General features: G+C 42.2%; 2 protein-coding genes across 2 annotated transcripts; both read left to right on the top strand.

Moving 5' to 3' along the window:
- The first annotated feature begins 7,792 nt into the window (after positions 1-7,792).
- LOC122054644 (putative pentatricopeptide repeat-containing protein At3g13770, mitochondrial) lies at positions 7,793-8,779 on the top strand. The gene has a single exon (XM_042616092.1). The coding sequence runs from the start codon at positions 7,793-7,795 to the stop codon at positions 8,777-8,779; it is 987 nt and encodes a 328-aa protein (XP_042472026.1).
- An 81-nt stretch (positions 8,780-8,860) lies between these two features.
- Positions 8,861-9,465, top strand: LOC122055702 (pentatricopeptide repeat-containing protein At5g40410, mitochondrial-like). Its single transcript, XM_042617255.1, has one exon. The coding sequence runs from the start codon at positions 8,861-8,863 to the stop codon at positions 9,380-9,382; it is 522 nt and encodes a 173-aa protein (XP_042473189.1). The 3' UTR covers positions 9,383-9,465.
- The last annotated feature ends 14,945 nt before the right edge of the window (positions 9,466-24,410 follow it).

Here is a 24,410-nt window from a genome sequence, read left to right as displayed (position 1 = left end):
GGAAATCTTTTTGATGCTACTAATCATATTAGGTAGTGGAAATCTTTTTTTTTTCTTCCCTTGATGTGGATAGGTCTTAAGGGCAGGGCAGGGCAGGGCAGAGTGAGAATTAGCAGGGGGAGGAGAAGCAATTTGGTCATTTCACTATTTAGGAATTAAGAGGGAAAGGGGGAGCCAGGTTGAAGGGGATTCTCCGCCGCCGTTCTCTCTTCCGCCTGAGGAACATCACCACCTCATGCACGCCGTCGCTGCCTTCCTTAGCTAGCCGTCGCCTCTCTCTCTCTCTCTCTCTCGCTTTCCCTCTTCACGCTGAGGCCACGCCATCGACTCCCCTTCGCCGCCATTTCCTTTGGCAAATGGGACCGCTGCCTCCTTCCTTCCCCGCGCCAACGACGCCGGATTGACGCCGCCATCGTCGCCAATCACGTACTATCGTCTCCCCTTCTCCTTGCCGACGCCATCGCGAGCAGCCTCCTCTTCTTCCTCCACGGGGATGCTACCGACTCCTCCCCCTTTCTCTTCTCCACGCTGCCGCTAGTACTGCTTCTCCCTCCCACTGGCGCCGTCGACCATGAGCGGCCATGGTTGCCTCATGTCGCCGCTCTCCCCCCTTTTTTACCGTTGCCTCCGTGCCGCTGGTCTCCAGTCAAAGCGCCGCCTCCCCTCTCCATCTCTCCTATTGTCACCTTCGTCACCCTACAAAGCACTCCACCCTCTCCTATGGAGATAGACATTGCATCCTCCGTTCAGCGCTACCTCCTACACCCCATGCTTACCGCCGCTATAGACGATCTAACCGTGTTCCACTTCCTCTGTGTTCCAGCCTCCGAGTCGTTGTTGTGTTCTGACTATCTCCAACCTTCGAACCATTATTTCTGTTCCAGCCTTCGCATCATTCTGATCTGCATGTCGTTGTTATATCTCAGCTTGCATGCCGATGTTGTGTCTTGGCCTGCATGACATGTCATATCCTGACCTACGTTCCAATGTCATATCCCATCCTGCATATCGATGTCTTATCCCGACCTGTATGCTGAGGTTGCATCTGGTTTCAGGTCACCGCGTCCAACTCCGCGTCGTTAGATCCAGCTCTTCATCCTGTTCAGTGACATCTACCCTTCCGAGTCAGGGCAACATGAGAAGCATCTCGACTAGCTCACCAATCCACCCAAGGGCGCCCCCCTGGGCCAAGCCCTCGAGCATCGGGGTACTAGGGACTGGGGCGACCCGATCGCTGGCTGCAAGTAACGTTAACCAAAAAACTTCTGACAACTTGGTCAACATAGAAGTCATCTCAGCATACCCCCCACCACCTCCAGGACATTGTGATTCAGTCAATATTCCATCCACCTCACCCAGCGGTCCGTCTGACTTAGATTCTGGACAGGATTAGTTTGGCGCCGTCTGTGAGAATCTTCTCCACCTATTCTGGAACGTGAAGATGGGCGACATCGGGAGGTTCTATATCGTTATCACAATCTCGGGGGATCCTGATGAACATATTATCTTCTACCCTCACTTCACGGGTATTCGGAAGTCAAGGGATTGACTTGGAGCTTCATCTGGCCGGCAGGTTAGTTTTTCTATTATATTTTTTCCTTAACTCCATGGGTATTCGGGAGTCAAGGGACTGAGAAAAACCCTCAGCTAGTTGGCATGGCTCCTCGATCAGGTATGTTACGGGCTCTGCTCCCTTTTTACGGTTATAGGATTTGCTATAACTCCCTAATAATATAGTAAGACCCTAGTTCCTTGATCAAAGACTAAGACCTTCGATCTTTGATCGGACACTGTGGGCTTAGCTCCCCGATCAGACATTATGGGCACAACTCCTCGAGCATACACTAGGGACACAGCTTCCTGATCAGTGACTCGCAGTACAACTTTCCGATCAGGATGTAGGGGCGTTGCTCTTTGATTACAGGCTAGGGGCCTTACTCTCTGATCAGGGACTAGGGGCCTAGCTCCCCAATCAGATGTGTTATATGCTCTGCACCCTTCACCATGGGGCTCTACATCCTCTTACTGCTATAGGCTTACCATGGGATTTTGCATTCTCTTACGTCTATAGGCTCTGCACCCTTCACCATGGGGTTTTCAATCCTCTTACATCTATAGGCTTTGCACCCTTCACCATGGGGCTCTGCATCCTCTTTGTGCTACGGGCTCTGCACCCTTTACTATGGGGCTCTACATTCTCTTACTGCTATAGGCTCTGCATCCTCTTACTGTTATAGGCGTTGTACTCTATTACTACTATATGTTTTACATCCTCCACCTGTTTTGCATCCTCTTACATCTACAGGCTCTGCTTCCTTCTATTGCTACGGAATCTGCTCCCTTATATGGCTATGGGCTTCACTCCCTTTGGCGGTCAGGGCTCAGATTATTCTCTCCCTGATTCCGCGAACATTTGGGAGTTAAGGGATCGACACTATTTTTCTCCCCGACTTCACGGACATTTTGGAGTTGAGGGATCTAGTCAGATTCTCAGACGGTTGACACCACTTCACGATCAGGTATGATAAAGGCTCGGCTCCCTCATATTGCTACGGGCTCCGCTTCTATGGACTTCAGGGCTTAACCTCCCTCGTTCAAGGTTGAGCGATCTGTACTGGTCTCGAACCAGCTTATCTGATCCCTTATCTCCCCCGATCGGGGTCGAGCGGTCTTCACTGGTCTCGGACCAACTTATCGGATCTCTTATCTCCCCTGTTTGGGGTCAAACTGTCGCCACTAATCTCGGACCGGAGTATCGCCACTAGTCTCGGACCGGAGTATCGCCACTAGTCTCGGACAAGAGTATTGCCACCGGTCTCAAACCAGAGTATCGCCACTGGTCTCGGATCAAAGTATCGCCCCCAGTCTCGGACCGGATATCACCACCGGCCTCAGACCGGAGTATCGCCAATGGTCTCGGACCAGAGTATTGTCACCGGTCTCGAATCGGAGTATCGCCACTAGTCTCGGACTAGAGTAACGCCACCGGTCTCAGACTGGAGTATCGCCAACGAATTCTCGGTCGGGATTCCAGACTCTTGCCCCAACGCGAATTATAAGTGAGCATACTCTCACGCCTCAGCACGAGTTATAAGTGAGTCTGCTCTCACGACCAACGACCTCACGGTCGGGACTCCAGACTCTCCCCCCAGCGCGAGTTATAAGTGAGCATGCTCTTACACCTCCAGACTCTCGCCCCAATGCGAGTTATAAGTGAGTCTGCTCTCACAACCAATGACCTCTCGGTCGGGACTCCAAACTCTCGCCCTAGCGCGAGTTATAAGTGAGCATGCTCTCACGCCTCCAGACTCTCGCCCCAGTGCGAGTTATAAGTGAGCAAACTCTCGTGCCTCCAGACTCTTGCCCCAGCTCGAGTTATAAGTGAGTCTGCTCTCACGACCAACGACCTCTCGATCAAGACTTCATACTCTCACCCCAACGCGAGTTATAAATGAGCATGCTCTCACGCCTTCAAACTCTCACCCCAGCGCTAGTTATAAGTGAGCAAGCTCTCACGCCTTTAGAGTCTCGTCCCAGTGCAAGTTATAAGTGAACATGTTCTCACGACCAACGACCTCTCCGTCGGGCTCCAGACTCTCGCCCCAGGGCGAGTTATAAGTGAGCATGCTCTCACGACCAACGATCTCCCGGTCAGGCTCTCACGATCAACTACTAGTCGGTCGGGTTACTTCGTTGTCAAGGGCTCGCTTCACTCGCCGCTCTGCCCGACACTCATCGTTCGCATTTCGCTCATCGTTGTTGCTCGGTCGACACTCACCGCTCACTCGCAGCTCTCCCTGGCACTCATCACACTCGCTTCACTCGTCGCTCTGCCCGACACTCACCATTGTGTTTCGCTCATCGTTGTTGCTCGATCAGCACTCATCGCTCACTCGTTGCTCTGTCCGACACTCATCACACTGGCTTCACTCACCGCTCTGTCCGACACTCACCATTCGTGTTTTGCTCATCGTTGTTGCTCGATCAGCACTCACCGCTCACATGTTGCTCTGCCCGGCACTCATCTCACTCGTTACAGCTTAACACTTGCGTCTCACTCGCTGCTCGGCTCAAGGGCTCTGCTCCCGTTCGCCTTCAATTTCATAGGCTTTACACTCGCTCTGCTCACGGGATCTGCTTTCGCTCACGGGATCCGCTTCTATTCGCCATTGACCTCTTGGCTTGACCTGCTCGGCATTCTCCCTATTGCCTGATCGACATTTTTCGGTCGCCTGATCCCGATTACTGTCGCTCGATTGACATTTTCTTGATCGTACGCTCAGCTTCGCTCGCCCGTTCTCATTCCACCCGATTGACGTTATCTTTGGTGCCTGGTTGGCATTTTCTCGGCCGTGCACTCAGCTTCGCTCGCCCATTCTCATTCCACCCGATCGACATTATCTCTGGTGCCTGGTCGGCATTTTCTCGATCGTGCGCTCGGCTTCGCTCTCTCATCGTTCCACTAGCTCAAGTTTCTTCCTATTGCCCAGTCGACATTGTTCGATTGGCCGGTCGCGATTTACTGTGGCTCAGTTGGCATTTTTCTCGGTCGTGCTCACGGCTTTGCTAGTCCATCATTTTCTATCTTGCCTAGTCGTGATTTATTGTCGCTCGGTTGATATTTTTCTCAATCACGCTCACGACTTTACTTGTCCATCATTCTCTATATTGCTCGGTCGCGATTTACTGTCGCTCGGTCGACATTTTTTTAGTCACGCCCTCGGAACCCCTTGCTTGTTGTCGTTCCACCAGCTCGGGTTTCTCCCTATTGCCCAGTCGACATTGTTCAATTGCCCGGTAGCGATTTACTGTCGCTCGGTCGGTATTTTTCTCTGTCGCACTCATGGCTTTGCTCGTTCATCATTCTCTCTATTGCTCGATCGCGATTTACTGTCGCTCGATTGACATTTTTCTTGGTCGCGCTCATGGCTTTACTCGTCCATCATTCTCCGTATTACTCGGTCGTGATTTACTATTGCTCGGTCGACAATTTTCTCAGTCACGCTCATGACTTTGCTCGTCCATCATTCTCTATATTGTTCGGTCATGATTTACTGTCGCTCGATCAACATTTTTTACATCGCGCCCTCGTAACCCTTTGCTCGTCATCTTTCGACTCGCTCGGCATTCTCCCTATTGCCCGGTCGACATTTTTGGGTCGCTTGGTCGCATTCTCCGATCACCTGGTCGACATTTTTCGATCGTTCGGTTGACATTTTCTCGGTCGTGGGTTTGACACTGCTTGCCCATCGTCTTTTGACCCACTCTGTGTTTTCCTTATCGCCTGCTTGGCATTTGCTCGATCCCCTGCTTGGCACTTGCTCGACATTGTTTTTCGCCGCTCGGTCGACACTTATTTTTCTCGTCGCTCTGCCAGGCACTCGTTGTTCGTCGTTATTCGTTTAACGTTATATAATAGGTCCAACGATTTGACTTTGCATTCGGCAGCAATTTCACTTTATGTTAGGCTTGGTCTAGTCTGTCGGACTTGCGCCTCCTTCGACTAGACTTGAGGGGGAGGCTTGTGATGTGGATAGGTCTTAAGGGCAGAGTGGGAATTAGGAGGGGGAGGAGGGGCAATTTGGTCATTACACTATTTAGGGATTAAGAGGGGAAGAGGGAGCCAGGTTGAAGGGGATTCTCCGCCGTCGCTCTCTCTCCCGCCTGAGGAACGCCTCCACCTCACGCATGTCGTCGTCGCCTTCCTCAGGTAGCCGTCGCCTCTCTCTCTCGCTCTCCCTCTTCACAGTGAGGCCACGCCATCGACTCCCCTTCGCTGTCGTTTCCTCTGCCATATGGGACCGCCACCTCCTTCCTTCCCCACGTCAACGTCGCCAGGCTAACGTCGCCATCGTCGCCAAGCATGCACTATTGTCTCCCCTTCTCCGCGTCGACGCTATCGCGAGCATCCTCCTCTTCTTCCTCCACGCGGATGCTGCCGACTCCTCCCCCTTTCTCTTCTCCACGCTGCCACTAGTACTGCTTCTTCCTCCCGCTGGCGCCGCCGACCATGAGCAGCCACGACCGCCTCATGTCGCTACTCTCCCCCCTTTTTACTGCTGCCTCCGTGTCGTTGGTCTCCGGTCAAAGTGTTGCCTCCTCTCTCCATCTCTCCTATTGCCGTCTTCGTCACCCCTACAGAGCACTCCGCCCTCTCCTATGGAGATAGACGTTGCATCCTCCGTTCAGCACTGCCTCCTACGCCCCATGCTTACTGCCGCTACAGCCGATCTAACCGTATTCTGCTTCCTCCGTGTTCCAGCCTCCGAGCTGCCGCTATGTTTTGACTATCTCCGGCCTTCGAACCACTATTTCTGTTCCGGCCTTCGCATCATTCCGATCTGCATGTCGTTGTTGTATTTTAGCCTACGTGTCGTTGTTATATCTCGGCTTGCATGCCGACGTTGTGTTTTGGCCTGCATACCGATATCATATCCCGACCTGCGTGCCGATGTCATATCTCGACCTACATGCCAATATCTTATCTCAGTCTACGTGCCGAGGTTGCATCTGGTTTCGGGCCACCGCGTCCAGCTCTTCATCCTGTTCAGTGTCATCTACCCTTTCGGGTCAGGGCAACGCGAGCAACATCCTGACCAGCTCACCGATCCACCCGAGGGCGCCTCTCTAGGGTAGGACCTCGAGCATCGGAGTACCAGAGACTGAGACGACCCAGTTATTGGCTACATGCAGCATTGACCAGAAGACTTCTGACGACTCGGTTAACATAGAAGTCATCTCTACATACTCCCCTCCGGGACATCGTGATTCGATCAATATTCCATCCACCTCACTCGGATTCCGGACATGATCAATTTTTTATTGCAAAAAGTGTTTCTAGCATGCATAACAAATATTGTAGTAAAGAGTATGTACTCATATGTTTGTTTTGCAGGAAGTTCATATCAGTAACCAAGTCCAAATAGAATAAATGACCGGAATAGAGAGAAGATTTAGTTTTGTTTAATGGTCGAGGCTATTGTAATGTTAGAATGTAACCAACAAAATAAGTTATATTATGACTGTTAAAATAAGAAGATAGTCTATTGAAGCAATTGGATACAGCTCTATGATAAAATGAGGGGAAAAAGAACAGCTTAAGATGGACAAGATGCATTTGAAGATGACGATAGATTATATAGCTTTTAAAATGCTTTAGATCAAACCACTTTGCTAATAGTTTGGTGACATTTTTCTTCACCTTCTTCTAGTTATCCAATAGCCTATTTTATCTAATGGGGCATGTGATTCATTGGAATATCTAATCTATTCCTTATAAGTTCCCATGCAATAAACATTTTGTTGTGTCTGGCTGTGAAAAAAGAACTTGAAAGACCAGAATTCTTATGCTTGGTTCATGGACGATGTATTCTTGGACTTCATCAAATTCACTGACTGGAGTGAAATCTGATTACGACCTTGTGTTCCATTCAACTAAATGTCTAGTTATCTTTGTCTTCAGTTTGCAGTTTACAAGCTTTATTTAGAAAAAAAATATGAAACCGTCACATCAACGGTCCCCTAAAATCGGTCCCACGGATATGGAGGGAGGTAAATGTAGGTACACAGGTGAAAAGTGCATAGCGTAGACGTTAACCCCAGACAGTGACACCCCGAAGATCGACCCCTAAACCTTTCAACCACAAAACCATGCACTTTTCATCTGGGCTACACCCCGGGGATGGTACAAGCTTTATTTAGGATTGGCCATGCGAAGCACCTACAATACGATCCACCTGTTTAGCGACACTGGGATAACGGCTTAATCGCGAGGGTGGCCAACTGCACGACCATGCTCGAGTTCGGCTCAACCATTTTCTCCTCCAGTGTTCCACCTCGCGCCACATGGTCAGCTGAGCCTCGGCTCTCCACACGTGTAGTGGACTACGTGGCGTGTACGGTAGCTGACGTGGGCCATCGCGCCGCCGCCTCCACCTGGCGACGCCCTCGCGACTGGCTTCCTGACGATGCTGCCCAGGACGTCCCCTTTTCTACCCTCTTCAACTGCTGCGCCTCACTCGGCGCCGTCCGGCCCGGCCGGGAATTGCACGGCTACATGATAAGACGTACCGGAGGGAATGCTCGCACCTGCTGCTCGGAGAGCTCCCTCGTGAGTTTCTACGCGAAGTGTGGGTTTACGTCGCAAGCACGGAAGGTGTTCGATCAAATGCCTGAAAGAGATATTGTTGCCTGGGCTGTGATGCTGAAGGCCTATGCTGACGGAGGGCACTACCGGAGCGAAATGATGCACCTATTTGTAGAGATGCTGTGCGAAGCCATCGCACCGAATTCCCACACCCTCAGTTTAATGCTGAGCAATGCTACGCCTGATCTGGGTGAACAGCTCCATGCATCTGCAGTGAAGTGGGCATTGGATTCTGATGCTTTTGTTGGGAGCTCCTTGGTCGATTTCTATTCTAGAAATGGGAGCCTGGGTCTCGCCCAGCTGCTGTTCGACAGAATTCCTCAGACAGATGTAGTCTGCTATAACTGTTTGATATCAAAGTATGGAGGAGCTGGGATAACAGAGGGCCTCATATCTTTGTACTCCGAAATGTGCTCGAAGGAATTGATGCCGAATCAATCTACATTTGTTGGACTGCTTGGCGGATGCGCACATTCTGGTTTGATTGGCCTGTCAAAGCAGTTTCATGCTCAAGCAATCGTGCAGGGATTCGGTTTCGATGAGGTTGTCCAAGTGATCCTCGTTGATATGTACGCAAAGTGTGGCGACATTGAATCTTGTCGCATTGCCTTCGATATGTCTACCGTTAAATAGAATATTGCTATTTGGAACTCACTAATTTGCGGCTACGGAAAGCACGGGCGCAGTGTGGAGGCCCTGCGGGTTTTTGATTTCATGGAGTCTGCCTCTGTTCATCCTGATCACATTACTTTCACCTGTCTCCTATCAGCTTGCAGCCACTCGGGCTTTGCAGACGATGGACGGAGATTGTTTTGCTCGATGCAGGAGCGATATGGAGTACCAGCCAGAGAGGAGCACTATAGTTGCATGGTGGATCTCTTCGGGCGAGCGGGAATGGTGAGGGAAGCCTATGAACTTATAAGTAGATCGGCATGCAAGTTGGGACCTTCTGTATGGGGTGCGCTACTCAGCGCCTGTAAACTACATGGAGATTCAACTATCGGGGAAATTGCCGCGCAGAAGCTCTTTGAGCTAGAGCCAGAGTGCTCCGGATCATATGTCGCACTGTCGAACATCTACTCTGCAGGGAAGCAGTGGCGGGAGGCGAATGCCGTCAGAGAGTTAATGGATGAAAGGAATATATCGAAAGATGCCGGTCACAGTTGGATCGAAGTTGGTGGAATGGTGCACAGGTTCAGAGCAAGCAGTGGAAGCTTGGATCACCAAACTGTTTGAATGAAGTATATTTGGTTTGTAGAGACTCGACTTGCATGCTTGTTTGTGCCTGTGATAGATACAGAGAGAGTTACATTATGCAATCCATTTCTTTGAAACCATAAGTATCAAGCTTTCGAGATTGCGGTAACTGATGTCAGTGGCGGATCCAGTAATTCAAATATGGAGGGGCAGATCACGATAAACAAGGGGTAGTATCCTCCATCTTCACCGGTGGAACCCCATAATACTAGGGGTTCCACCGCCGGCAAGAGGGGGCGACCGCCGATGCCGTTCCCCCACTGGATTCGCCCCTGACTGATGCGAGCTTTTAACATGGTGCCAGAGCTTCGTCGCGACTGAATTATAGTTCGCACTCGTATACTTCCAACCTATTTGTGAGGTTCTTCACATATATAACCTCACTTCACATCTGACCGTAGATTCCAACGTTGCTCTGCCAACGGCCGTCGAAAGCGTTGAATCGATCATCGGCAACATTCTCAGCCGTCGAAAGCTCCGAAAGGAAACACAAAATGCGACCATTTCCACCGTCCAATTGGAAGTAAATCAAAGCCCTGATGCCTGGCCGAATCCTCAAGATCGCAAAGTGCGGTTCAAGGATAGACCATTTTATTTATAGGTGGGACTTTATAGACCCCATCTGTTATACATATAGGATCTATGAGATCCCACCTATTAGCAACCCCTGGTTCAGGAACGGACCAGGGTTGCAGTCCCATCTATTATACAAGTAGGGTCCATGAGATCCCACCTATTAACAACCCCTGGTTTAGGAACAGACTAGGGGTTGCGGTCCAGAGGATCCTGACTGGAAGAGGGCCGAGTAGCAACCGGGATTCTCTGGACTGCAACCCCTGGTCCGCTCCTGGATCAGGGGTTGCTAATAGGTGGGATCTCATAGACTCTACATGTATAACAGGTGGGGTCCATGAGAGCGCAGATCCTTTGGACCGTAATTTGCTGTCTAGAGAATAGACCACTATATCCATTGGTTGATGAGGATGGATCCCAACTATTAAATAGGTAGGATTCATCCTCATCAACCAATCAACTTGTGTGGTCCATTCTCTGGATTGTAAATTGTGGTCCAGAGGATCCTAACTGGGTTCATGAGATCCCATTTATGAATGAAATGGTCCATCCTTTGAATCGCACTTTGCGATCCAGAAGATCCGACCTCTCGCTTTTCGTCCCAAGTCTCTCTTGTTTTGGATCAAAGGTCGTCTTTCGGGAGAGTTGCCTTCGGGAGAGAGATAGATGTGAGCTCCCTTTCATATCCAGTTTCTTTACCTCTTTCTAATTCTTTATTTCTTGAATCGTGTTTTCTGTTAGGGTTAGTTTTTTCATATGTTGGTTTTAAGGCGTTTATCGGTTGGATTTCTCCTCTAACTTCGGCGGTGGTTTTCGGTGCCAGAAGCTCGATTCTAGTTTCTCTTCTAGGTTAAGGCGAATGGATATTTTCCCTTCAATTATAAGCCTCAGTGTAAATATTTCCGACAAGATGATGCATAAACGATTGATGAATAGTCGTACGTAGATGGCATCATGTTATCTAACTTTGATAACAGTAGATTGGGGAGGCAGCCGAGTGTAAAGAGTAAAGAGTAACTTGTTCGCATGTTTTTGTATAAGTACTTATGGTAGTTTTGATGTGATCAATCAAGTCAAGTTAGATTCTATTGTGGTTTGATCCTTGTATCTAAGTGTGCAGGAACTTAGAAGCACAAGAAGCGAGAAGGAAGGTACGAGAAAGAGTCGACAGACTTGGTATGTCGAGGGACGAGACGCTGAGGAAGAGTATGCTAGGGGACAAGAAGGAGACGCGTGACGTTTCCGAGGGACGAGAAGCTGGAGCGGAAGATTGCTCGAGAAACCGAAAAATGGGTTCAGGTGAGCCCTATTCCGGATGACCGAAATCACCCAAGCGAGCGGAACCGGAGCGAGAGAACGGACCGAAAAGTCAACAAGGAGGTTGACTTTGGTCTGGGCGCCCGGACCCCCGGGGCCAGCCAGGGCGCCCCGGGTTCGTGCCTTGGCTTGCGAGCCGGCTCGAAAAATATTCGATTCGTATTCGAATTTATCGAATTCAAGCCGAACTCGAACATATTCGAACTTTTTTTCGAGCCGAACTCGAGCCCAAATTATATTGTTCGAGCCGCTCGCGAGCCTTAATATTTATTAATATAAGTTAAATATGTATATGAAATAAATAAATTTCGAGCCTTTTGAATCTATTTTCGAGCAATAATTCGAATAGTTCGCGAACATGTTCAAATATTTCGAACCGAACTTAAATCCGAGCCTTAATTCGAACTGAATTCGAACCAAACATTTTGAATTTTTCGAGCTTTGAATCAAGCTCGAACTCGAATATACCTATTTCGAGTCGAATTCGAGCCTTAAAATTTTCTGCATATTCGGCTCGATTCGGTTCGTTTACAACCCTAGTTCAACCCAGTCTGGGCGCCCGGACCTGGTCCAGGCGCTCGGACCACAAAAGTTATCAACTCGCCAACTATCACGATCCGTTGCGACGCGGATAGAATTCTATCCATACTCAAGCGCTCGGAACACTTCTAGGCGCCCCGATCAGGGCTATAAGTACAGCTCTGATCCCAATAGCTAAAGACTACACTTATAAATGTTCTATCTTCTGTTTAACTTTGTAATTCGGTGCTTTAATTGTTGTAAGAGAATTCTCTGCCGGAAGGAGATTTTGTTAGTGAGCTTTCAACGTCTTGGATTAGCAATTCCCTGATTGCAAACCAACTAAAAGATCTGTACCTCTTTCTCTTGTTAATTTGCTTGCTATTCCTTTTTGTACAAGTGTTTATGTTAATAAAGCTATAAGTCGAGAAAAGTATTTCTGATTTTTGATTTCAGACTATTCATCCTCCTCTAGCCGACCGCAAGGGACCAATATTTTGTCCATGTGGATTGTAAAACGTTGATTATTTTAGTAATCATAATATGAATGCCTGTGGAGGCATGTTAGGTATTATGGACAATGGCTGAATTACAAACATGAAGCTTGAAAGGTTCAAGCGTTAACAATTAAAATGTTGATGAAGTTGTAAGCTAATAATTAACTATTGCCTATAGATGGATGTGTGATTTTAAATTCCATATGAAAGGTTCAAATCACAAATTGACTTTCTTATGGTTAGGAAGAAGGATAGAAAGATTTGTAAAGATTGCAAAGTCATCCCTGGAAAAAGCTTAACTACCCAACAGAGGATAGTAGTGTTGAATATACGCCTCAAATATAGTATCAATAGAAAGAAAATATATACAATTCCTAAAATTAAGTGATGGAAGTTAAAGGATGGAAAACAAAATATATTTAAGGAGAAGGTAGAAGTACAAGCATTAGGTGAAATATACGATGACTCTAATACAACATGGGATAAGATGATATCAAGTTGAAAATAGTAGCTAAGAGTGTACTCGGTGAGTCAAAGGGACATGCACCACTAAGTAAAGAATCTAGGTGGTGGAATGAGAGAGTACAAGAGAAAGTGAAGGAAAAACGAATAGCTTATAAGGAATTATATATTTGTAAGAACGAGGAAAACTTAAAAAATATACAATAGCCAAGAAAGAAACTACAAAAGTAGTGAGTGAAGCAAAAAATGAAACTTTTGAACGGTTATATCGAAAATTGGATACAAAAGAAGAGGAAAGAGACATTTATAGAATAGGTAAAGTGAGAGAAAGGAAAACAAGAGATCTTAGCCAAATAAAATGTATTAAAGATAAATGTAATAGGGTATTAGTAAATGATGGAGAAATAAAAGAGTGGTGGAAGAGGTATTTTCATCAACTTTTTAATGAAGGTTTAGGTGACCAACTTAACTTAGGTAATTTAATTAGGTCAAATGAGCATAGAAATTTTAATTTTTATCGTAGAATTCAAACATCAGAAGTAAAACAAACTTTAAATGAGATGCACAATGGAAAAGCCGTTGGACCAGATGATATTCCGATAGAGGTATGGAAGTGCTTAGGGAAACAAGGTATTGAATGACTTACAAAATTATTTTAACATGATATTGAAAACGAAAAGAATGTCTGATCAATGGAGGATAAGTACTCTAGTTCCCTTATATAAGAACAAGGGAGACATACAAAATTGTGCAAACTATAGGGTATTAAACTAATAAGTCATACTATGAAACTTTGGGAAAAATTAATAGAAAAAAGATTAAGGAAGGAGACCACAGTGACAGAAAATCAATTTGGGTTTATGCTTGGAAGGTCGACAATAGAAGCTATACATCTCCTTAGACAATTAATTGAAAAATATCGGGAGCAAAAATAAGATCTATATATGGTATTCATTGACTTAGAAAAAACTTACGATAGAGTCCAAAGAGAAATTATATGGAGAATTTTAGAAAAGAGAGGTGTTAGCGTAACATATATTGAACTAATTAAGGATATGTATGAGGATGTAATGACTAGAGTAAAGACTTCAGGCGGAGTAACTGAAGCATTTCTAATAAAGATAGGGTTACATCAAGGATCAACCCTAAGTCCCTATCTTTTGACACTAATTATGGATGAACTCACTGCGCACATTCAAGACACAATATCGTGGTGCATGTTGTTTGCAGATGATATTATTTTGGTAGATGAGACACGTGAAGGAGTAAATGCTAAGCTAGAATCTTGGAGGGAAACACTAGAAGGGAAATGTTTTAAGCTTAGTAGATTAAAGACAGAATATATGAAATTTAAGTTTAGCAATATTAGAAGTAATGAAACAATTGTTAAGATAGGAGAGGACGAGTTGCCCGGAACTGAGAGATTTAAATATTTAGGATCATTTTTACAAAATGATGGAGGGATTGAGAGAGACGTCTTACATAGAATACAAGCAGGATGGGTGAAATGGAGGGGAGTGTCGGGTGTTTTTTGTGACCGTAAAATACCTTTTAAACTTAAAGGTAAGTTCTATAAAACTACTGTTAAACCTGCTATGTTATATGGAACTGAATGTTGGGCTATGACTCGAGCACATGAGCATAAGATGAAAGTTGCAGAGATGAGGATGTTAAGGTGGATGTGTGGACATACGAAGATGGACAAAATAAGGAATGAGAACATTAGAGAGAAAGTCGGAGTTGCATCTGTTGAGGACAAACTCCGAGAGACACGTTTAAGATGGCACGAATATGTACTTAGACGACCAATAAATGCTCCAGTCAGGCGATGTGAAACTATGATAAACATGCAAATCAAACGAGAAAGAGGAAGACAAAAAAAGACTTGATTAGCAATAATAAAATAAAATAAAATTTATTTAAATATAGATGATGATATAATAGGAGATAGAGCTCAATGGCGTAAAAGGATTCATACAGCCAATTTCACTTAGTGAAAAAAGAGTTAGTTATTATTGTTGTTGTATGATTTATACACAAAACAATATGTTCTAGTTTTACCATCATAAGCATGTTCTTTTATTGCATCAAAAAACATAAGCAAGTATCGCAAGCAACATGATCTAAATCCTAACAATGAACAACCATCCAGTTAGATAACTCGAAAGAATGGACATTGGGAATTGCACCAGCATCAACCAGTCAAACCTCAGATTAACAGATATTAGTCAAATCAAAACTTTTTTCCCTCAATTGTTTTTCCAATGAACTGTCCAAAAATGTAAATCATCTCTTTTTTTATCTCAAAAAGATGTTCTACCTCAAATATTATTAGAGCATCCACTTAAGTGCTCCCACTATCACGTAGCTCCAATGAAGGATATTTTTTTTTAATATTTTTTTCATTATATATTTTTATTTTTGATTTAAAAAATAAAATTAATAAAATGTTAAAAAAAAAACTAACTGATATTTGAATAGCTCGACCATGGGGAGAGGCTGTTAATTTTTTTAATTATTGACATTGTTTCATGCTAATAATTTGTGAATTTAAATTTTATTAAAATTTAATTATATATAATGTAGAATAGAAAGGTGAGAGAAATATATATAATAAAAAATGTGGGACTCATTAAGAAGAAGTTGAGAGGTTTTTTTATAGTGAAAAGATATGTGAAATTTTTTACTTTTGACGTGGCATAGATATAATAACGAAGGAGTTTGTGGAGAGGTTCCACAACTATGGATGCTCTCCACAGTGTGAGCTCTTTCAGAGCTCCCACTGTGACATGACAACAATTAAAAACCTCTCTCCCATAGTGGAGAGAGGTTTTTCCCATTAGCACGAAGAAGCGGCTCCGTGATCACGGAGCCACTTCTTCGTATTTTTTATTTTTATTTTATATTATTTTTTTAAATAATTGTAAAATAAATGAAAAGAGAACAACGGCTAAATTAGCCGTTGTATGCCGTTGAACAACGGTTAATTTTCAGTCGTTGTTCAACGTTTTAATTTAATTTTTTAATATATAAAAAAATTTATAAATATGAGATCTATTTCATTAATTTCATTGCAATCTTTACTCTCAATTCATTTCTTCCTTTCGTTCCCTATTTGTATTCGAGATGGATGAAAATCTCAATACTTCCTTTACGAATCTTTTGAATTCTTCAAATACAGAAGAAAATACATCATCTCAAAATACTCGCACTCCTCCAAATATCCAATATCCTCATATTTTCTCTCACACACAATATCCTCCAAATGTTCAAAATATTTTATATGTTCCACAATATTCTCCAAATTTTCCAAATTCCCAAAGTTCTCAAAATTTTTTACAGACGTGGAATCCAAGTAACACCGCCCCAGCTCCATTTGGTATGTATCCATCACAAGATTGGTCAGCAATGGGTTGCCAACTTGGGATGCCTTATCCTTACGTATTTTCTCCTACTCAACCACCTGTCATACTTCCGAATAAATCAAGAAGGGCAACTATTGATCCATCTATCAGCGACCAAGAATCTCTCCCACCATCATCTGTTCCTCTAACACCATCATCTGTTCCTACAACTCAGTTGCCACCACACTCATCACAAGAAGAGCGTGAAGTTGAGCTGGAGGAAAATGAATCGAAACGAAGATTTTGGTCTCTCGATGAAGATATGGTCCTCGCGAAGTCATGATCAACTATAAGCACTGATGCAATCATTGGTAATGACCAGAAGGATCAAGCTTTTTGGAAACGTATAGCTGATTACTATAACAAACATCACCCCACTGGATCTATGGCGAGAAGTTATCAGCGGCTGAAATCACATTATTATAGGTTTGCACTGATGGTAAATGAATTTTCTGTAACTTATAATAATTTGTATTCTCATCGGCAAAGCGGTTGGAGTGACGAGAATGTGTTGGAGAATGCACTGAATATGTATAAAGCCAACAACAAAGGTAAGGATTTTAAGTATATGCATGTGTGGAGGGTTCTCAAAGAATATGAGAAATATACTCCACAATCAGTTGCTCATTACTCTAACAAGAAGGCAAGGACATCCGAATCAGGGGGAAACACTTCGACATCAAATCCAGGTACAAGTGTTGATTTAGATGACTCTGAAGTCCACATTCGTCCGATAAGACAAAAGGCAGCGAAAAGAAAGAGCAAATCTAAAGCCAGAGAGGGTGACACAATGGAACATAACATCGACAAAGAATGACAAGATATTAAGGAATATCAAATACAAAAAATGACTTTGCGGGAAACCGAGATCTTTCATAAGGATTATGAAATTCTTATGAAGGATACTAGTGAGATGACACCAGGATAACTTTATTTACATGAGAAAATGATGGAAAAAATTAAACAGAGACATGGCTTGGTGTAGATGAGTTTAGGTTTATTTTTATATATTATTATAATTTATGTCTTTTTATTTGATGCACTGTAATATTTATGTATTTTTTTAATTATTAATGTTATTTCATGTTCGTAATTTATAAATTTAAATTTTATAAAAATTTAATGATGTGTAATGTAAAATATGAAGGAGAAATGAGAATTATATATAATGAAAAGTGTGGAACCCATGAGAGAGTTGTTGAAAGGTTTTTTGATAGTGGAAAGAGGTATGAGGTTTTTAACTTTTGATGTGACACAGACGTGGCAACGAAGAAGCTCACAATGGGTTCTAATAACTGTGAATGCCCTTAGGGCATCTACAGTGGGAGGTTTATAGCATGTAATTTATGCTATAAATCTCTCAATATAAACCCCTCCCCCACTACATAGGTGTGGTTTATAGTTTTTTTTTATAAACCTATATCAAAATCTTGGGACCAGATTTATAAAAAAATAGTAGAGAGAGGATAAAGAGAGAATTTAAAAAAAATGGAATTTTTAAAAGAGAGAGGTTTTATGATAATATAGAGTGGTTTTTAAAAGAAGTAAGGTTTTTAATTTTTGAGATGACAATGATGTGACAGAGCATAAAGCTCTTTAAGAAGTTTATGACTACGAATGCCCTTAGGACCCAAGCTTTCATTGTGCTGACATGTCAAATGGAAGCTCCCTCTCATTGGGAGGAGCTCCTTGTGCTCTCTTTGTGCTGACATGTCAAATAAAAGGAGCTCCCTCCTACAATGGGAGAGAGCTCTTTTAATTAAGGTTTGAAGCTGGAGGCACTCCTTTTTATTTTTTTTTTTAAATTAAAATTATTTTGACCCTTTAATAATAGTTTTTTTTTAAAAAAAAAAAAGATGAGTGAGACTCAAATACAAGTTGTTGGGAGTTTTTTTTAGATAGTGGAGAATAGCGAGGTTGGGAGGTTTTTTTTGTAAGGTTTTTGGTGGCACTTCATTTCATTCTTTCATATTCCATAATGTTAAATTTCCCAATTTTTTGATAAATAACATAGCTTAACAAGAGCTGAATTGTTTCTTATTTTAAAATTGCTCGGGGCTAAACATATATCTCAATAAGTTAACTTATGCTGCACATTAAAGATCTATGTCCTACAAAGAAAGAAAACATTTAGCGAGAGAAAGAGGATGGAAAAATATTTATAGGAAAAAAGTTCCTTTTCTCCTCTTCTTTTAGCCAAAGAAAGCAGAGTGAAAGTGACACTGGAGATATATTTCTATCAATTAATTTCTGTTGTTTATTTCCTTCCCTCATTGGAAAGTTTCCCTGAGTGAGAGGATATCAATCAACTCCAAAAGACTAATCTATTAAATCTTACTTCCAAAGCATAGCATTTTTCTCAGTTGCAGTAGCATTTTTCATCAATTATTACTTCCTTCTATTAAATCTATTAACGCTTTTCCCAGTTGCAGTAGCATTTTTCATATATTACCTTACATTTTATTTTTTATTGCATAAGAAAGGCACACTCCACCCACTCAAGAAAGAAAAAAAAATGGTTATAACTTACAAGTATAAACAACACAATTAAAAATAAGGACAGGGGTACATATTCTGTTAGATACTAAAGAAACTTCACAACTATAAACCTGTACCTTTTTTTTTTTTAAAACTATTATAAGCACCAATTGTAAATGTCTAGAACAAATAACTGTGTACATAATCAAGGGATAAACAGATTTTATATGAGTTACTTAGTAAATCATTTTCCAATGCAGCATACCATTAAATCACTCATGCACTGGAATAGAAGAGGATGAGTACTCTATGGACTCTTTTATTGCTCTTATCAATAAAGGTATTCTCCAAATCTACCTTTTCTGTTTCCAAAAGAAGCATATCAGTGAGAACAGAGCCATATGAAACAAATCATACTAGTTCCATAGAGGTAATGTTTAGTAGCAAGTTCATTCTATTTTGATTTTCATCAAGTTGAAATATGAACCCATTTTTTTTGTTGTTGTTGATCACCCTCAATTTGCTCTATTATTCATTAGATTGTTCTATGTATTTTAGGAGAAATACATGAAACAACCATTTTTGGAAATCAAATTTGTTTCGTATCTGAAAATCAACATATGGATGTTGTCCGTTTAATAACACGATTAATGGGACAAAAAAGAATATGGATTTGTATATTATTTTTATTTGTTTGGAAAAAATTTATGAGAGAATCCGTAGACAACCTATGTGGTGGATTTTGGAGCAGAAAGGAAAATTGAATAATTATATTGATGTAATTGTTACACACAAATAGTCTGCCAGAGATTTTAGGGGACTTAGTTGAATTTAAATTATACATGGAATTTAAATTCAACTTACAGTCGAAATGACCTGAGCAGATAATCTCAGGCTGCCAGCAGGGGCTGATTTCCGTAACGCAGCTGAGCTGAGCGACATGGCAGGTCTGCAGAGCGGAAGAGTAGGTCTGTAGAGCGGCAAACTAGAGCTGCAGAGCGGTAGAGCAGGTCTGCAGAGCGGCAGAGCGACAGACCAGAGCAGTAGAGCAAGTCTGCAGAGTGGCAAACCAGAGCGGCAGACCAGAGCGGCAGACCAGCGCGGCAGAGCAGGTCTGCAGAGCAGCAGACCAGAGCGGCAGAGCAGGTCTGCAAAGCGACAGACCAGAGGGGTTGACCAGAGCAGCAGACCAAAGTTGCAATGCGAAAGACTAGAGCAGCAGGACAGGTCTGCAGAGCGACAAACCAGGTCTGCAGAGCAGAATGACCATGTCTGTCTGAACAGATCTACAGAAAGGAAGACCAGGTCTGTCTGAGCAGAATGACCAGGTCTGCAGAGAGGAAAACCAGAGCAACAGGATAGGTCTACAGAGCGACAGACCAGGTCTGCAGAAAGGAAGACCAGAGCAGTAAAGCAGTCTCGACAAAGCAGTAAGGTCGGGCAAAATCCCGACCTGGCAAGCTGACCGAGGCTTGCAAGTAGCAGTTTCCTTGAAACAGATTTGCCCACCTCCGGCTGTGCTTCGAGGTTTACTCGGGTCGTCTGTTTCCCATGATACAATGGTCGACCGTGTACTCCGCCAAGTACTGATGGTCACGGCGAACTGAGTGGTACCCGATTGCTATCACGGGCACTCTGCCGAACAGGAATTGTGCGAGAGAGGAGGGGAATAAGGTGGAGAGCTTCTGCTTGCTTCGCTGTGTTATCTACGTAACCTTTTGCCTGTGGTCGCAGCCTCCTTATATAGGAGCTCAAGACCAAAGGACAAAGACCGGCTCTAGGGGGGCCGCTGATGTGGCGGTTCCATATTTCAAGACCAAAGGACAACATTAATGATCATTACTCAATGTTAGCATTTCACTTGGCCGTTTTTGATTCTGCATCAATCTTTCTTTAATGCATCCGTTACACAAGCAGCAAAAAAATGGTTGTTCTGTTTGGGCAAATTTTTACCCCGACCGGTCCGATATTCGTGTGCACAGGTCGCGCACAAATCAACTTGGTTCAATGCAATCCGGGCTCTGGATTTACACCCCTCTGTGCACCCACGCGTGAAAGAGAATCTCTCCCCATGCATTTGTTCACATCCTCAATGTATGTGAATCAATATAAACCAACAAACTTGTCTTGAAACTTCCAATGTGGGACTAAAGTCCCATTCACAATGGAGCTTCTTTTCTTCCACCTCTTCTCCATTCACACTTATTCAACAGTAATAAATGAAACAAAAGATAATGTTGTATTAGTTTTAGAGCTACTAACAATGCAAATTGCCAATGTAAGTTTACATCTAGGGTCCACTTTAATAGTGTGTTTCCTATGAGGGAAGGAAATAAGAAGACAAAAAGACATCTCTTGTGGCGCTTTTTCTTTCTTTCCTTTTGGCAGAAATGAGAGAGAGAGGAAGACAAAATATTTCTCCTAATTTATCTACTATATTGTTTCCATTTGATTTGGATAAAAAAATTCACTTTTGCAAATAAATGAAGCTGAATCTAAACTCAAAACAAATTAAAAATACTTTTTATTTTTAATCCATTTTTTCTATGTTTTCAATAAACCTTGTTACATTTTAAGTTATTGTCCACCTTTCCTTCTTTTCAAAGTAGTGGTAGGATAGAAAGTATTTTACAATTATTTTCCTAGGAGTTTTTTCCCTACCTTTTCCTTTCACTAAGTCCTTTTCTATCTATATAGTATTCAGATCAAATGACCAATCATATTGAACATAAGCTTTTTTGGTACGACCAACTTGTGAATGTTATAGTATTAATTGATAAGAGCATGATTGGATTAATTCAAAGCTTAAATTGTGAAGAAAAAATTTAGAAACTAAAGGTTTTAAGATAAGTAAAATATAACTTGAAATATGAAATGTAGTTAAGAGGAAGAGGAAGGCAATAAAGGAAAGGGGAGAGAGAGGAAGGAAGCTGGACTGCTGGAGTTACATATTATGTTAACTTCTGAAGAAGGAAGCTAGAGGGAGAGAAAGGAGAAAAGGAAAAAGGGTGAGACAGGTGGTAAGAAACTTGTTTACCTAGGTAATTGAAAGTGACAGAGGGAAGGGTATTGGGTGAAAATGCACAAATTAGCCCTCATCCTCTTGCCGCCCTGCTCGCCTGTTAGCATCCTTGAGCTTGAGCATGCCTCCTTGATTATTCCTTTGTAGGTGCTCGAAGGACAGATCCTCAATATCATTCTATTAGAAATATACCCCTGCAAGCTTGTTTTCACCGAGCTTGGCCTCCTCAGGTTACTCTCCCTTGAACTGATCTTCTCCTAAGCAACTTGCAAGCTATGTAGTATGGGCACTCTAATTTTTTTTTTTTTTTTTTTAAAGTGTTGGAGACGGACACGACATGTAAATACATGTGTCGGATATGATAAAAATTATGTCAATGACATTTTAAAAGATTGACCAGTCAGATACGGCAATGACACAGCTAAGACACAGATGAGATGTTTTCGGATATTTTTGGGTTCAATTGCAAAATATTAAAGAATTCAAGTGTTAAATTGAAAAATAATAAATTTACGGGGACTAATTAATAAATAAAAATAAATTTGGCCTAAAAGCCCTAAATTCTTTCTTCTCTTGATTCTTTCCCGTTCTCCTTCTTCCGTCAAACAAACACTTTCTCCTTCCGCTGAACAAACAAAAGGGCAGCCCCTTTTTGTTTCTATCGTCGACAAAGGATGAACTATTGTCGTCCTGCCTCCCTCCTCCTGTTTGCGCCGCCAGATCTGCTATTTTACATTTTGTTATGTTTATTTTTTTGTTTGTAATGGATATTATAATTGATGTAGTATGATTTTCCATTCTATGATTTTTAAAATTTTTAATAATCGCCGTATTCTAGCCGTATCGTGTCTTATATTTTTAAAATTTTTCATATCGTCGTATCCGTATCGTGTTCGATACGATACTTGTACCGTACCTATGCAACATAGCCTGAAAGGCTTATTCTAGCTAGCACTAGTGGCAAACAAATGGTCAAAGAGGATCTCAAGTTCATGTGAAGCTTGATTTGCTAATACAAACACTAGAGAAGGCGATTTTAATATTTCAAAGTCGAACTCAATCTCTCCCTTCCTCTCAATTTTGGGTGGACATGATTTGAGAAAATTTCTTCCATTGAGTGTTGTGTGCGTCCCTTTCTTTGCAACTTTGAAAGATGCAAACAACAAAAAAACAGGCGTATTTACCACCAACTTTTCATATAAACAGCTTATTCGTCAAGCAAATTGACTCACATTTTTCATTTTTTAAGTAAAGATGATTACGTTTATCTTAGACATTTCCAGATTATATGAAGAAAGATAAATCACAAGGTTAATTTATAGCTAAGAGGTTAGGAGGTGGGAGGAGTTTTTTCTCGAGGGCATGCGTCCGCTGAAAATTGATCCCTACCCCATTATAGCAAATCTCATCCACTCACATTTATCTTGGATCTATCATACAAGGATGTTGATTAGGAAATTATTAATTAGTAAAAATGTATGATTGAAATTGAAAGGAATTTTTACTCAATCATATGCTATTGTCATATGCAAAAAATGAAATATAGTTTCGTGCCGCCCGGTATGGATAGTTTTTACTATTCCACCGGGCAACCAAAATCGGTACAAGAGGCGTCCCCGTCTCAGCAACGCCGAAGGAGTTGTGGACGCCTCCGGCGACGCCTCTAGCGGAGTCACGGGATGTCTCTGGCGACGTTGGAAGCGTCCCCGATGCCTTCGGCACCAAAGGCGTCCCGCGATGCCTTCGGCACCGAAGGCTTCCCGTGATACCTTCGGCACTAAAGGCGTCACGCGACCTTTTGCGGCGCCGAAGGCATTGCCAGAAGCGTTTGGCGACGCTGCCCGTGCCATCGAACGCGTCCGACGACCCTTCTGGTGCTGTCGGATGCATTCGGCGATGCCTCCGACGCCACTAAACGCCCCCTGCGGCGATCTCGGGCGATCGACCACGGATGGTTTCTTTTCCCGATAATTAATTATTTTATTTAATTAATTTAAACAATTCATTATGATGTGTGATATTTCGAACATGCTTTTTTAAACTCTAATTAAATTATCTTAATAAAATATATAAAAAATATATTCAAAATTAAAATAAATTTAATAAATTTTATTAATTAATATTCTGAATTTTTAATGTTTTAAATTTCATTTAAAATTTTATAAAAATATAATAATTCTTATTTATATTCTAATAATTTTTTATTATTTTGTATTATTTTAAATTTCATTTAAAAATTTTCAAAAATTCTTTAAAAATTCTAATAAATTATATTTATATTCTGGTATATTTTTTTATTATTTTATATTTTTTATTTGATATTTTTCCTATTTAAAATATATTATTTAATTAATAATTAATTAAATGAATAAATAGTTAATTTATATAATTATTATTATATACTAGTGATCGTGCACACGTCGCCGCGTTTGTAATATAATACATTAAAATCATACTGACCCTTTATAATGAAATTATATTAATTAAAGTATTTTAGCATTAAAAATACTAAAGTAGAGTCATTAGGGTAAAATACCTGACTTTTGAAAATCTGAATTATTTGGGTCTTTGAAAATCCGAATTGTTTGGATTTTCGAATGTCACCCTTATGGCTTCCCTATGAAAAAAATTAATTTAATTTAATATTATACTTATCTTATTAAAATAAACTAAGAAAAGTATATTTTTTAACATTGTTGGCCTAAAATATTTATAGAAGATTCTTTGATCATAGT

The sequence above is a fragment of the Zingiber officinale genome, chromosome 3B, assembly GCF_018446385.1.
Source record: "Zingiber officinale cultivar Zhangliang chromosome 3B, Zo_v1.1, whole genome shotgun sequence".
Lineage (NCBI taxonomy): Eukaryota > Viridiplantae > Streptophyta > Magnoliopsida > Zingiberales > Zingiberaceae > Zingiber > Zingiber officinale.
Note: the sequence above shows the minus strand (reverse complement) of the source record. Positions and strands in the feature narration are given on the sequence as shown.